Source organism: Diprion similis, chromosome 6 (genome assembly GCF_021155765.1).
Source record: "Diprion similis isolate iyDipSimi1 chromosome 6, iyDipSimi1.1, whole genome shotgun sequence".
NCBI classification, from domain to species: Eukaryota; Metazoa; Arthropoda; class Insecta; order Hymenoptera; family Diprionidae; genus Diprion; species Diprion similis.
Genome location: NC_060110.1, coordinates 10,971,509 through 10,988,965, shown reverse-complemented (window position 1 = coordinate 10,988,965; position 17,457 = coordinate 10,971,509). Strand labels below are relative to the sequence as shown.

The 17,457-nt window shown below is 35.6% G+C and overlaps 1 protein-coding gene across 2 annotated transcripts in view; it reads left to right on the top strand.

The window, feature by feature from the left end:
- Nucleotides 1–17,457, top strand: part of LOC124407371 (homeobox protein 13) — a 30,312-nt gene continuing 12,855 nt past the window's right edge. Inside the window, exon 1 of one of the 2 annotated variants that reach the window (XM_046883454.1) lies at nucleotides 1–279. In XM_046883454.1, the coding sequence (XP_046739410.1) occupies nucleotides 204–279 (76 nt within the window). In that variant the 5' untranslated portion in view covers nucleotides 1–203. Of the gene's footprint in view, nucleotides 280–8,102; nucleotides 8,267–17,457 lie in introns of those variants that run through there. The other variant, XM_046883455.1, reaches the window with a different exon arrangement.

Sequence of the window (17,457 nt, the reverse complement as noted above, 5' to 3'; positions counted from 1 at the left end):
ACCCCTCTACTCCATAACGGACATTTCTTCGAACCAGTGATTTTGCGACCAAATCAATGAACGCTTTGGCAAGACGGTTTATCGTCGATTGATCTTCCGTACAAGAGCGTGAATCGGTCGATAATTTGAGAAATGTAATTCTCGAAAAGGAGGAAAAAGTTCAGTGCAGAACTTGTAAGCTCCAGGAGACCGTGTCGGTCAGGATGGGTTGCGGACAGAGTAAAATCGGCAACATCTATCCGAAAAATAAAAAGAACAAAACCAGCTCGAAGAAAAATGGTGAGTGCTTAATTTAAAACAATTTTTCTCACTCGTGTAGAGGTTTTCCCTTCCCTGTTTTACTGTACGTGTATTATCGCGTATATTTACGCACATGTCTGTGCCTGTGTGTAAATAAATTACTATCGAAATATAGACGAATTCCATGGTAAACTGTGTGGCGTAAGTTAGGACCCGAATTAATACGTAAATAAATATTTTTTATTTAAATCAATTTAATTCCTTATTTGGTTTTCTACTTAAAGAATGATTATTGGAGTTGAAAAATGCAGTTCCTATTTGCTCGATATTTTAGTTTTTCAAGTCTGTATTATATGCACATATTTTGTGAATTTTAATTATACATGTTTATCCAGATCCTAAACATAAGGTACAACGTAAAGTGTATCTCATCTGACAATGAGAGGATAATTTTGCGTGCGTATAATAATAAGATACACATCGCCGATATGACTGACAGATTCACTGTATCGTTCCCTCGATTCTGCATAACCGTCGTGTTATCTACAACCGAAATTTTCTGATTTTCAATTTATCGGCGCACGTGATCCAACTGATTCATGTTAGCCATGCCATAAATAGTTTCTCGCGTTTAACAATAAGTATAACACTTCAGGGTGCAAAAGTCGCTGTTATTCTTGCTGTGAATAGCAGCACATGCATATTGCGTTCAAAGTCTCGCGTATGATAAAGCGGCGCAAATAATAATGCCATTATAATAACTTCGCTCTCGACAAACGGCAATGGCGCAGAGATAATATCGACGCCTCTTTAGAATTAGGAAAAGCAGCATGTTTCAGATTTTCTGCAAATTTTTGCGATATTCGAAATGACTTTAATACGTCATTTGTGTTTACATTTTACGGTACACAGTCAAAGAATGATAAAACGACGCAAAATAGAAATATTATTCGTTGCAGTTCGACGAATACACTGCTTTTTGCAACGAAAAGCAGAAACCTAATAGGTTTTGTAAGAAATATGAATCGTGCTACTTGTCGTAAGAAGCGTCGATATGTGTGACGAATTTTGGCGATAATTTTCGATTCGGTTCTTCCACGGAAACGTTGAAAAGGGACTGGCTTAAATTAATTTGGTTAACTTAGAAATACGCAGATTTAGAAACATTTCGATTGCAATTGACTAAGTAATCATCGGAAATCGGTGATACTCACTGGCGCGTTTTAAATTGAAGAAGTTGCGCTGATTTCAATTTAGGAGTCTAACAATCCAGAAAAAAATCGTCTCCACAATAATTGCAAATCTTGTTGAGCACAATTTTAAATTTCAAACAGAATTTTATTCTCTCTCTCTCTCTCTCTCTCTCGTTTTACGATAAAGACTACTTTTCTGAATATGTGATAACCTCTACGACAATTGAATCAGTCATACAGACCATTGATGAACTCTGAACTTTACGACAATCGGGTCACTGGTAAAAAACTGTTCTCTATATATATTCTTCTTCATTTCTATATAGTCAGTTATTGATGATCAATGAACTGAAATGAGATTCATCAATTCCGTTACTTTGTTCATATATACTATTGTTGCTTTTTTTCATCTTCTTGTTCGTTGGACTGAAAAATGGATTGAAACAACCGCAGACCCCTTAAATTCTCTCCCTCTCCACAGGGAAAAGGGATCGAAATTTTCGCCGCAACACACGTTTTTAATTAAACCCGGAATGGCTCTTTTTATGGTTACTTTCATCGCTTTACGAGAGTGATTATTATAACGTTACAGCACAGGCAATATCTAATAGATAATCGTTAACTCTTAAGCTCATGGAATGAAAAAATATAGAATTATTATACCCGACTTCCATATATATGCCATGTATAGTTGTTACATTAGTTGCGTGACACGTGGATAAGCGTCGAAGCGTGGGATACACGTACGTTAAATTGTGGTTTAAAAACAGTGATTTTTACGACGCACTTTGATATTGCAATAAGTATGATACGAACGTGATTCGTTCTCACAGTTTACACGAAACCCTGCAATATGCAGATGCTGCAACTGGGAAATGTTAATACGCGCGATGCTTTGTGGGAGCAACGGTCAAAGTTCGCCCTCGAGTTCTCTGCAGATTTTTTTTATAAACGAGTTAAATTTAACTAATTTTTCGCCTACGTGCCGGCTAATAGAGTAAACAAGAGATTCATATCTCGTTTCAGCCACTTATATATCCGTCATGTTATGGCGTTTTGCGATTATGAAAACTCCACCGGCCGACCCTCGTATCGCATATTTATACTCGGCCATTTTGGCTATATTTGTCGACCGATATAGAAATAATGACATATGGTTACGCGCATCGGACTTGACGCGAATGAATGATGGTTTCGCATTCCTTTCACATATTGGGTTTTGCTCGTCAATGCTGGCTTCAGCCGTTGAACAACACCGCGGTCCCATCAGAGCTGTTAATATTTCTTTTTTTCTCTTTAATTGTAACAGAAACTCGTAGGGTTTGCCGATAATTTAACGCAAAGGTCAACCGATGCGGTTGCGTAATGCGAAATTCAAAAATTTATCTCATGACCAGATTGTGATTTTTTTACGAAAGCGCTGTGAATTTTTAACCACGCTTGTGAGCTGACCTTTCAACTTTTTAAAGATTGTAAAATATGCGTGTAAAAATTTGTATACCAAGTAATTTGACTATTAGGGTTCTGATAATTATTTAACTTTTTAATGATTAGTAGTCTTCCCAGTACTTGCAATAAAATTTTTTTTTAACCAATCCGAAAAACTAAAATCAACCCTTTGCGCTTCCAGTTTTTCAAAACACTGCCAAATTCTTTATTCGATCTTTCAAACAGTCACCAACTATCTGACTGACCACATGTCTCAACCGTCTCATTGTCAACGATCTAATAATCTTGTAACAAATCAAAAATCAATACGAAACTCTAAATGAAATTTTGATAAGTAGATAATTCAACAGACAACATCTTATCTAACCAAGTGAAATTAAAATCGTCTACATCAAATTCAATCCGCGAATATATACTTATAGTCTTGCAATAAGTCGACCAATCAATGAATTTCAAAAAAAAGTCACCCTCATTCCATTCGAAATGTATTACGCGACCAAACATAGAATAGCAAAAACTGCACCATTAACTGGATCGACAAATGGATTACCGTAATAATTACGGTATCATTATGATTGAAATGTGATAACGCACAGTTTTTGAACAAGTATATTACATATTAAAATAATGATTTTCTGTGCCGTACGTTGTAATATGATTCTGTTCAAATATATTATATTTTTCAAGCATTACAACTGTGCGTGATTGCATTTTAGTGCAATAACTGCGGTGATATTAACTTCCTCTCATGAGAAGAAAAAATTCTCTTCCAACCTTCAAAACAAATACGGGTGAGTTTTGTTTACGCCAAGTTTGAAATTTCGAAAATCGCCGTTGACTGAAGGATTCCGTATAATAATTTCGATTTGGATCATTGCCCTTAGAGTTGTTGAAAAAAAAATATATAAATGAAAAAAAATGTGAGGAAGGAGATGCGGAGACGAACTCTTTCTTATGTAGGTACATAAAAACATCGAGATGGGAAAACGGACGTGGTGGATGCGCATCGTGGGGAATCGGAACAGGTGCGCTTCAGACGGGTCTAAAAAATGGTGTGAATTTTCCGCCGAGAAGTCCTTTCATATTGTATACCTAGTGTACACCGAAATTTTTTTTTTAACAATTTGAACTTTCTGCCACAATAGAAAAACATATTACTGTTTTAGTACAAAATGAAATTGAGTTTTGTAGCTGTATCTGAAAAATGTGGTACGTGGTACTGTGGTTTTTTATTTTATAACTTTTTTCACTTTTACCATATATTTTCTTGTAAGTTCTGCGATAATTCGATGTCGGTATAGCAATAATAAATTGATTTTGAAGGCTTATTTAACTAATAAACCGCAGCGAACCAAAGTTGCTATAACCAGATGGTTAAGTATTGAAAGCTATAATCACGTAAGGAAATAATTATACTTTTACCAAATTTTATTGTGGATTAAAACATTTATCATCTAACAAATACCCATTTTGCTAGAATTTTCTATACAACTAATATAATCGAATGAAACTTTTCTCAGTGATGTTATATCGCGAATGAATTATTATAGGTACCGTTCGCCTGCAGCGTCTGATTTTTAGCTTGACAATTTGCGTTCTAACGCGAAGGTTGGATCTTTGTGTTATACTTGTGCGAGATTCGCCTCACGGCTATAATGCTACAAAACTCTTGATCCATTCTCAAATGACTCGCACTTCCTTCTCTCTCTCCATCTCTCTCTCTATCTCTTCAAACCCGGAATAAGTCACCTCGACATCGGTACGGTGGTGTCGCATTATACTTTGATTTGGTGCGAATTTTTGCATGTATGACAAACGCGTTGTGCACACAGGTCCAATAAAAAGAATAATGTGCCTAACGTTCGCCTTCTATTTAACGAGCCCACGCTTCCTATATTCTGGTCAAGAGTGATCTTCGCTTCCCGGTGCAAAATTTCTATGCACGTTTTTTTTCTTCCTCTTTCAAACATAACGAAACCTCGTAATACTTCGAATCTCTCCTTTCAAGGCTTCGCCTCGATTCGAACCTCTTCCTCACTTCGATGTCCACTTGCGGTTGGAGCGAAGGTCATGAAAGAGCATTCTTTTAACAATTAGATATTGATCACTTCACCTGACAGATCATAAAGTTGCGCAAGACGCAAATTTGCTAAAAAAAAAAATTTACACCCAGGAATTCCATTCAATAATTGTTAAAGGGTTGAAAATGTTCGTTGAACCATGTTTTTCTACAATTTCGCAAATCTGTTTTTCCATTTGCACATTTGCATCCAGGCGATACAATCGTATATCGTGAATCCTCATGTGCGTCATTTCGCGCATTTTCTCCGGTCACGAGTTGTACGTAACATCGTAATTTCAGGGCTATCGTATGTCTGGAAGACAATGGAAAGTCATGAAAGTCTCGAGTGACGCGGCAGGAAATTTGATTAAGAAACGGAAAATAAGATAACGTTTTCTATTTAATGACGACTTGACTATTATAATGTAGTATTTCGCTGTTACACCGATCCCAAAGTTTGATAAATTATTGCTTACGATCATCCGTGAATTTTCTTTCTATTGACAAATATTATTAGGAAATTAGATGCGGCAGGAGAAAGTCTTTCACTTCAGAATTGTTTGATAAAGCAAGTTAAATTCTACAAATAAATGAAACAGTATGCGATTGATATCAATAACATTCGAATGTATATGAAAAGTTTGGGTCAATTGAATACTGAATTTTCAGTTACCCTTCCGCAGACGACATGATAAAGCCCAACATCACTTCCGTTTCTGGAATTTGCAGCAAAAAATTTATCGCTACGTCTGCAGTTCTCCCGGTGATCACAGGCCAAAATTTCTGATGACTGTCATTTAGGAAAAGGCCGATCTTTAACGACGTATAGACGAATTCGAATAACCGATACTTATTCTTGTCTCGAAAAATTAGCATCTGCGTATATCGTTTTCCTATTATAAGTATACGTAGGTATACACGCACAAAAAAATATATATATTTATGTATATGTATGGTACTGCGAAAAAAGACGAACGGACATTCCGATGAATAAATTAAATTCCAAGATAAGATACGTGGCTGCAAGAATATAGGTAGTTAAAACCAGTTTTGCGTCGTCGAACTCTGCAATACTGTGAATCAGCCGGTAATACACGCCCGCTTGTACCGCCGAATGGTTTTGCAAAAGTTTTTTTAAGAAACTGGGAAATACTGCAGGAAGTACTAGAAGGCAATGTGGCGATGCCGCTCGTTCTTCCCCGTACGATTCGAAACATATATATATATATATATATATATATATTTACGTATACATGCGACGCCACGGATATTCCCGCAGAGAAAGCGATTCCATTATTTTTTAAGGATTTTCGCCACCCACGCGAATCTTGCAACAACAAATCAACTGGATTTAGGTCGTCTTCCTCGGTTTCTGACAACAATTTATAATCGTCTCTTCAACGTGCTCCAAGAAAATCGTTGATAATTTGACTGATGTGTGTATACGCCTGCGTGCAAAAGAATTGCCCGTCGCGTTTTTATTTCTCAACCTCGATACTATAACGATCTCCCGAAAACCACAGTCGGATTTGATCCATCGTTCGAGCCGGATGCTCGATCGGTGCAAAAGGGAACTGCAGGCAGCTGAAGTGAAAAGTCGAGTAAAAAGCAGCGCAAGCTCCGTCCATCCGCGATATCCCGTTGACGTTTCGTCTAGTTCTTAGATACACCCTTTGTTTTTCCCCTGTTTTTCGCTCAACTCATCTCCAGCTGCGTTCCGTTCTCTCCCAGCAATTAACCGGGGAACAATTAAACAATATCACCTACACGCCGAGATCGTTAAAAGAGAGAAAGAGCGCACTTCGTTGGCGCTCTTTCGTGGAATCAGAATAAATCTGACGAGAAACTACGACGCGATATGTTTACCCGCGTACAGTATACGAGTCGAGTTAACCACGCAAATAAACCCACTATACCCATCATTGTTTATAGCTGTTACACTCGAAGGACTTCCAGCTCAAAGCTTGCTCAAAGCAGAGCACAGTAGCCAAAAGAAGGTTCAACAGCCAAAGGTCGATACTGTTTTTATCAACTTCACCACGAGATAGTCCTACGTCGAATATTTGCGAATATCTTTTGAAAAATACAGATATCGGGTAGATGCTGGATTTGTAAACAGAAAGTTATATATATCGATGCTTCGTTTAGAATCGTTTCAAAATTGTTACAAAATCCAGTACATCCGTTCGATTTCACTCTACGACGTCTCAGTTTACTCGGAAAATGAGGATTAAGTTACAATAACGTTAAGTTACTTCAACGATGCAGCATGCATGTTTAAGAAAAATCGTTACTTCGCATCCTTAGCAATGTCCGAAATTTAATGGACCACGACACCCAAAATATACAGATTTTTTTCATTCATTATTACTCGATTAAATAATGCCATTTGTTGATATTAATTGATGAAAAAAAAAAAAAAAAAAACCTCGATTCCCAAGCACCGATATCTAATCTTTCGTCTATAATTTCAGATCCATTATTTCTATCCAACGACAATTTTTATTTACAACCATCTCGTGTGAAAATGATTCTTTTAAACGGACTTCTGGCCTCGGAAGTCGACAGAAGCGAATAAATCGACGATAGCAAATGCCCGATAACTCTGGAGTTCGGCTTGCGCTGCGCTACGTGATGCTGTCCCCGTATAACCCGAGTTGTTTACGCAGCTCTGCCCACTGCCGATTTCATTTGCCGGTTCGCCGGATCGTCGCTGCCTGAGCTGCCCGACTACAGAAGCTTCAAGCTCGTTCCTCAGTCGCAAGAGCGCAGTCACAGCGTGTGCATCGATCCGCTTCGCGATAAATACCTACATACGTACTTCTTTATGCATCATCACTCCTCCGATTGACGATATATGTACTTTTAACAACTCGTGCTGCCGGTGCTGCTGGTGCATAAATTGCTGTTTTATTTGTCACACTAAACTTTCTCGACAATTTATAAATCGTCATCGCCTCGCGCGTGATATAATATATATGTATATGCCTGTGTGTGTTGTATATATATATATACAAACACACACCCTTTACATCTTGGCATTATCTCTCCGAAACAAGTTTTATTTCATTGACGAACATCAATTTAGAACAATCAAAAATATATTATTATAACTCGATCGTCGTCGGAGAATATTAGTCTTTTCGAATATTGAAAAATAACTCTGCACGTGCTGCGTTATAATAGTGTCACGGTGATAATATATATACTGTATATAAAATAAAGTTGACGGAAGTGATCAAACTGTTTAAAAACCGGCGGAGAAACATGTGGCTTAAGGTTTTGAGGCAGAATTTATCCCAGCTGGCGCGCAGAGCCAAAGGTAAGGTTTATCCTTTGATTTATGATTAATCCTCGCATGATTTCAAGATCGAGAAACCAGAATAATTTATGAGAATAGAAATTAGATTTGAAAACAACGCGAACAATTATTATAAAGGTGTGCGACGACGGAGCTTGGTTGTATCTTTGATACTATTATTACGTAACACTGTGTTTGCAGTTGAACAACATTTTTTATTTTCCACGTCTCTTCCCTCCTTTCTCTTCGCAACTCGATCTCAACGATTTCTAGTGCTCTCAGGTTGGTAGGTCTGCATGTGTATACATACACGCCAATAAACACCCTGCGTATATCATCCAACTTCGCGTCGTCGCACTCCGCGCGTCTTTTCTTGACAATATTTACGCTCAAACACGCCTCGGGCAATTATTACGCAACTCGAACATCGTGTCTCGTTTTTTAAAAATAGATTTACCTTTAAATTAGTGGGAATTATTATTGTTGTTATTAATATTATATTGTCTTCGACCGCGTAAGGAAGAAAAGAGGTGCAGACCTCCGCGGAAGCTGGCATCCGTTCCTACATTCAAGTCGTAGTAGCGTTTCGGAACCGACCTGCAATTGTTATTACGATTAGCTATTGTAATGTTGTATATATATATATATATATATGGAGAAAGTCGTTATTTTGCAACTTTAGGATTGTCTGTAATTTAGTAAAACCGTTAATAAAACATCGAGAAACGTAGATTTTGTAAATTTAACTCCTTTGTTTTTATCCTAAAGATATAAAATAGGAATTTTTGTATCGACGTTTTGATACGTTAACGTTACTAACTTCAGCCTCGTGAATTCGTGATTATAATAACGGACTTGAAACGCTGCGTCACACTTCCGATTCCACCCCCCCCCCCCCCCCTCCCCCCATTCGTTCTTTATTTTTGATCCTCATGATCATCGCCTAATCTTTTTATAAATATACACCGATTTGCAAATCTCTCAAGATTATATTATTCCCTCTGCTAGGCTCGAATGGCAGCTGCTTCGATCGCCCTTGAACAAATAAACGGCTATGCGAGACTGGTGCTTCGGTTATTTAGATTTAGTGAATCTTTAAGAATTTTTTTTCACTTATTTAGGTGAAAGTCGAGGTTTTCAGGTGCGCGATCAACTATTCGAACGATTCGCAATATCGCAAAATTCGCGGCTAACGGTTTTTCTTTTTTCAAATTACACACTCTCGATGCCCCCAACAGATGCTTCGAGCTACTCTACCCCTCTTTATAGGCACACACATACACACATTCACACACACACACACACACACACGCTATTCACTCTGCAGCTGCTTCTCGACTACGCAATTTTCCCTCGCATCGTTTCTTCTTGTGGGGTGGACAATATTTGACGGTAAAACTGCACAGATCCATGGAAAAGTTGGCGCTAATATTTTTCTTGCATCTTGGTTTTTATGTTTATTTTTCTCACCACTTGGATGACATATATCATGTAGGACAACATCATCTCACTGACACGGTTGTACCGATTTATTTGCACACGTATATATCTCTTGTGCGCATATCGCTTCTAGCTGTGTAATAACTGGAAGCTATATGTATAGGCTTGAGTTTCAATATTTGTTCAAAATTATTGTACACTCGACTCGTGAAATTTCGTGCCATATATATATATATATATATATATAAATATATATATATATAAATAAATGCTGTCTGGTAAGCATGGAGCTGTTTAAATTTGAATCAGTTCTAAAGTATTCGGAAAACTTTCTAAGGTCGGTATTATCGTAATTAACTAAAATTCCGAAAACTTGTGACATTCGGACAATTTCTAATAATAGTTGAATCCACATAGAATAAATGGAAGGGGAAAAATACTTTCCTAGAAAGTAATTCTATAGTGACTCGGTCTATAACGTTGTAATTATATATTATAATTATTATAGATTGAGATATTTTTGTGTATGTACGAAAATGTGGGAATATTTGGTTTTTGCAGTGAAAAAATACATATTCTTGTTGATACTTCTCTATCTTTCTCTCTTTCAACACATTATATATTATGTTATTGTCCCCTGTACACAGATTGCAACAATAGACATACACAATACATACCTAAAATACCTTATGCGCGTTCATTTTGAAATTGGAAAACAAACTACGCGAATACAGAAATTTATGCCTTATATGCAAATCGAGTTGAGCTTGTTTTATCTTTTTACGTTGTGTGGTGGTTTACTGCACACATCATTCACTGCGTACAGCTTGTTGTCATACCCCGTTTACAGAAACTCTGGCGATAAGCGAAAGAAGAATATATAACTAAGAGAGAGAGAAAAAGAAAGGAACTGCGACGCACTTCATAATAACAATAACTTGGCCTTCAAGCATTGCAGAAAGAGTTGAAATTTATAAAATACCAGCTTGTTAATCGTGTATTATGCCTATATATATATAAAACTTAGCGCAAAATTCATTATCAAAATTCTAAAATTGCGATACAATAACGAGGTTTGCTAATTGAAATTGTTATAGTTTCCATTACCATAAAAAATTTCAACCTTGTTGCAGAGTCGGAGAAACGCTTCGAGTTTTCTAATAATTGAATGCGAAAAAAAAATTGCCGAATGGTTAATTAGTTACGTAATTAAACGCTCTGTTTTCATTACTCGGCATTCATTATAATATACTGTATGTAAAGAATGTCATGTGTGTATACATATATATTTTATATATATATATATCTGTAGCGGAAGTGGACTGTCGTTGACGATAATTCCCAATCGGAAACACGAAACTCTAAGCACGTGCGACGCCGCAATCATTACGTCGCACGTGACGAAAATTTACTCATCGAATGTGCATCTCACCTTCTCCATTGCACTTGTGTCTTGTTTTCTTTTTACGTTTCTAAACAGATCCGGTATCGTTTTTCCACCTGCTCTCATTTCAAGTATACAAACAATCCCATACAGACCCGACTTATCGTCAGATAACATTAATCGTTTTGTCGTCGTTGTTTACGAAAGTTTCAGCTGGCCAAAAATCGATCGTTTTCAGTCGTTTTTTTTTTCAAGTATTCGTGAAATTTTTCATATTCTTGTATTGTGAGAAAGATTTCTGTTTAAATAATATTAATAAAAAAAAGGAAAAAAAAAATGGATGAATCGTCGATGCTTCGTTTCTAATCGCTTAGGAATTGTCAAAAATCAAGTGATTCGTTCGATTTCACTCTAAAACGCGTTCTTTTATTCAGATGACTGTTTTCTAAAAATTCACTCTTGACACGTTTTTCCTTTAGTTTTTATTTTTTCACCACGTTGGCATGGTTTAATACTTAATTTTACGATATATCGCACCGATATTGTTTATGATAAAAAGGAAAAAGAAAGAAAAAAGTACAGTATGTCTAATCGACTGTATATAATACTATAAAACAAAGAATATATTTAAAACGAAGCATCAACATTCATGCGTTTGTTTATAAAATTCCAGGATTACCTCTATTTTCTAGATTTTTACAAAGATCTTAGGTAGCTTAAGACTCTTAGAATAATTCTATAAATACTCAAGCTATACCTATAAATCGAGTATATAGGAAAGAAAATTAGTAAAAAGTATCAATATTTGGCCAGTCAACGCGTCCTTCCTTAATTAAATGGCAGATAACGTCCTTCGGCAGCTTTTTACATGTCTACATTACACACGCATCATACATCCTGTACCTAATCGTCCTGCAGATTCAAATACGAACTGACGGCGACTTGTTATCATCGTTTGTCCCGCCACGTACTATTCGCTATACTTGTGTGAGTCTGTATGCAATATACGCAACATTCCATTTCACTTTTATCATTTTTTCCGGACTAATTTTTCTCCACATCAGTTTATTTCTGCGCTGCTAAAGTTCGCAGGCAGACAGCTTCTTAGATCCGGCATTGTATCGTACATATCGTCTATTAATCGTTCGACAGGCTATTCATACAATAGATTATAGGTGTTACCAGTAATAATACGCTATCGCCTGTTTATCGTTAAATTCGAAAAATATGTTTTTTTCACCAAGTGTATACGCATCTATGACTTTCCTATTTCTGAAGAACAACGTTCCCGTATTTATCTCACCATACATATATCGCAAGTTCTTATTTTCAAACAAACTGCACGACAACACTGCATGCATAGTACATACAATCGCGCAACACCCTTTCAATAAATCCAGTCTCATCATTCGCACCTTGTACACACAGCTGTACTGTTTTGTGTACTTGTCAGATAACTTCTGATCAAGGTATTATACGAGTTCATACATATTTGAACTTTATATAATTTATACGTATTATACGTCAGTTGTTTCAAACCGGTGGTAATGAATGGACGGATATAGGATTCAAGATCAGTTTTCTCATCATCGCATCAGAATGTGAGAGATTTCTTACGCGTATAACATTTAATCGAATTACCTGAGCGTTCTTTTGAATTTTTACGCTTCTCCCTCTTTTTTTTGTTTCTTTTCGTCGTTTCTTTTTGCAGCTTTTTTCTTCTATTCTTTACTTGATCTTGCCGAGCTCCCGGGGAGTTAACAAATTTTTAAAAAATTTCACGTCCATTCACTTTTTACTTTTCTGACATACTTTTACTTGTAATTATAAGTAAACACGCGCTTTATCCGCATATCGTGTCATATCACGACAAACTCGTACTACGCCTCATTTTCTTACATATGTAACGTAAGTGCCGTGTGTAATATGCATGCATACATGTGCACACACCTGTCACTATTTGGCAATCGATTAGAAGTTTATACGATTCTAATGCCAAACTCGTGCACCGATGTTACTCAAGAAGCCATGCATGCATACACTTCTCGTACGTACGCCTACCTACGAACTGAAACTACTATACGGGCATATTACATATTGTAAAGACACTTGTAATTTCATCTTGATGACGGAAGGGAAATCAAGGTCATACTGATGCATAGCGAAGCTCCATATTCGTTAAAATAAATGTAACAGAAAAATATTTTGCCACTGAAGTTATTCTCTACGTATAATAAAGTGAAAAAAAAAAATAAAAATAAAATAAAAATAAAAAATAAAACTGTGTCGCTAATTTACAGAACCGCGACATGTATTTTCATACTCAAATTATTGCGTGCAAGGCTCGATGGTCGCAAGGATTGAACTGAATTTTAATAGGCAATTCGCGATCGAAACAATTTCTTAATTTTTTGTCATTTAGATTTTACTTTGTTCAATACATGAAGGTATATATAAAGACGACTTGGCGATATTTTATGGTTCAGGTTCTCCTCACATCTGTACTCACGCGGTAATAGTAAATGTTGTAATGAGTAAGTCATAAAACATTCTCTTTCTGTTATAATTATATGTATACATACATTTTTTATTATTATCATTAAAATTACATCGGTCAAAAGGTATTCCGGGGGGTTCTCGGTTCTGGATGTCAAACTTTTTTTTCTTCCATGTAACTAATGAGAGTAAAAATTTTTTTATTAGGTAAAGTTTCCTTTTTATTCCAACACACTGCTACTTGCTACTTGTAACTATCAACCAAAAACTTCATTACTTATTTTCATCAACGTAAAGAAGATACAAACAAACTTTATAAGTAATAAATGAAGATTTTCGTTATTATTCGATGTATAGAATGAAAATTTAATCATTTAAATAGAAAGTAGAAATAAAATCTTCTTTTTTTTTCTTTTGTTTTTTTTTTACCTGTGTTTGTTGTTGTTATTATTACTATTACTATTATCATCGTTATTGACGCGAAATGTTTGTTCTTCTCTTCTCGCCTCGATTTTAAAATTTGTTCAAATATTTAGACAATACTGCGGGCATCCGTCTATTATAATGATTATAACCTTCTTAATTAATTCTGCGTCGCTTCGTATGTATATACATATATATAGATAGGCTGCGTTCTATGGATAGCATGCAAAGTCCGTTCCATAGTGATATAAATAGCGCACCTCTATCCTGCATGACAAACAATAATGAATGAATGATTATCTATTTTTCTAGTATTTTTCTACGTATTTAGACCTCGTGTATAATTTTGTTATCTCAGGTTAGTTATACCTTTTTATTTATTCACGAGCCATTCGTCTATATTCGGCTGGAAGGTCACGCGACTAATTTTGAATTATTTAGGTATTCTTCTTCAATTAAAACGTTGAGCAAAATAACGGGCAAGTATCTTTAGTCTTTAGTATTTGCTGGATACGTACTGTAAAAAATTCTTACTATATAGAGTCTTGAATCATGATGACACACGTAGCTTCTCCCAGAATTATGTGAAATTTCACTCCGTTATTACTGCTGTGTTCTGAAAAAATTATGGAAATATCCCGACGAGTTTTAAAATTCCCAAAATAGAAAAAAAAAGAAAAAAAGAATTCCATGTTACTTAAGTGGGATATAGAAAATCGCGATAATGAATCTCTTAATTGATATTAACATTAAGAGCTCAAACGTTAGCAGCGTTTTTTTCCCCTCATTTGGCATAATATTTTTGATTTGAATTTTGAAGAAAAAAAAAAATAATCGATTTTTTTTACACAATCTAATTTAAATATATGGATAACGACTGATTTTTTCATGATTAAAATCGGGACGAGTGATTGTATTGAAATAATTTACAGTCGAATCGACGGGTGAGATTATCGCAAATATTTCTATTATCGCGGCCTCTTCTAATACACGTTCGTCTTCAAAAGATTACTTCGATCTTGCCTCGCGGTTGTTCGACTCCAGATTAATAATCTTAACCTTACGTAACAAAAACACATTTAACCTTATACTATGACGTATCTTTTAATCATCTATGAAAGATTACAGATCGATCGATACTTGCCAAAAAGAAAGAAGAGAAAAAAAAAAGAAGGGAAAACTATAATAACTGACATACGTATCACTAAATCACGCGTGTAAAAAAAGAACGGAATGATCCAAATCTCAATTCTTTACTGTCAATCAAAAAGAATTATAAGTATGAAATAAATATCATATATTCAATGATTTACGCGGAAGATTGCTAATCAATTTCCTACTGATGAGTTTTTCGCGTGTAATCACAGATCGCGAATATTTACAAAAACTAAGTGAATCGATCCGTGTTATTTCAATATTACATAACGAAGAAAAAAAAAATTAACCATAATAATGGAAAATTGTGCAAAAAGAAAAATACCGGTTTCAATGCAGAGAGAAAAAAAAAAAAAAAAAAAATGTTCGCCTATTATGTATAAAATTTAGCAAGATAAATTTGTGCCAGAAGAAGTATATAGGATTAAAAATTGTAATATCTGAATGGCCAAATGATTGATATTATGATTATGGCTTTCTAATTAGAAGCTAATCGATTTTTCTTAATTAACAAACAACGACCAAGCCTATCTGGCTACTGATTGCTACCGGATGCGCTTATATTTTAGTAAGCGGAAGTCGCTGCGAGTTTGACGAAGCCGCGAATATAATATGTTGTGACCCGACGTGCATTAACGAGCAAAAGTGGACGAGTTATTTTGGCGATCAGCTTGCAGACGGGCGTTTATTAAATTCTTACACTCTTCGGCTAGACGTGTTATATCGCTAGAAAAATTAAGGAGAGACTCTTTCATCGATTTCTTCATAATTACAATAAAATGTACAAATTTTAGGATAATCGAGATATTGGATATATATATATATATATATATGTAATGTGTATATGTATAACCTGTTGCTATAATTGATATTATTTTATCTTGAGTATATTCGTAGTCGAGTTCGATCGAGCTTGTAATACAATTATTCCTCGAGGATTAAAGTGTTTTTTTAATAAAACTACGCGCAAGTCATGCCTATATGTGTATAGGTAACTAGATTTAGTTATACATAGATGTATATGTATATATATATATATATGGTCAATGATCAACAGGTAGAAAATTGTCCTAAAACTTGTGACGCGTCACTAACCGAATTAAAGTACAAATTTTATTCAGGTTCGTTTTACAGGCTTAAGAACAGCTGCTTTTTCACAGTGTAAAGTGATTATTTTCGGTTAACTTTGCGGTCAATATAGCAGAATTTCATATCCATGTGTGTGAAGTGAAGAAAAAAGTAGCAGCTTCTATTCGCACTTTTACAATTTCCTGTAATTATCTTCTTCCTCTTCCTCCTCGTTTAGCCCCGAGATATTAGATTTCTCTTTCACGAATCTCTGCCGTTTACCTGCTATTTCATTAATTACCGCGTGCAGCAATTAGAAGGCAAGTCTAATTCTATAGTGTCGATGTAAAATCACACCTGATACGCACGCAGCTGCAGGTATGTTGGCGGAAATTTGTGTCACAAGTTGTAACTTATACCCGGGCACGAATTCACGCCTACGTGTATGTATGTATGTACACAACGGAGGTGAAAATGTATGTAGACATGTGGTTGATATACCTCTTAAATTCATTAGCACTGACTCATGCTTTGGGTTTGACTCACCGCGCCCTGCATACGAAAAAAGCAATAATGAATAAAATCACGTCGTCGCGTCGATGCCCGCGCATTATGAAGCGGGAAGGCCAAATGCGCACGCACATAGAACATGTTGGTAAAGATTTTTTAACTTGTTGAATTAATTTATTAATTAATTAATTGCGCTGGCACGTTACACACGTGTAGAAAATTTCTTTACTCTCGATTGTTGATAGAATAAGAATATTGTTTTTTCTATTTTTGTTTTATGCGGTTTTATGCGATTTGCATTCTCGATATTGTCGGAAAGTATTATATGTTTATAGGTGAGATCGTATAATGACAAAATTTCATTTACCTCGTGTGTCGCGTAAAAGTAGGAAGTAATTAATACGTCTACTAGCTAGAGGCAATTGGGTCAATGCTGAGAGAGGCAGTTTGATCCAACGTCTGTTCCATTCTTTGATACTTTTATTACAGTCTGGCAGAGCTGATCGCCGTAGGTACTGATCGTAAGAAAATATTTACTTTGACACATTGCATCGAGCATTATACCGGCGGGGAAAAAGAAACGTAATATTAACTTGTCATATAATAAAATAGAAATATTCTACATCTCCTGTAGAATTTTTTACTGTAGTTAAAAACACGAATTCATATCTCGTGTAACTTCAGTTCAGACAGTGATATAATATAATTATTACGTAGGATATAATATATTTTTGGA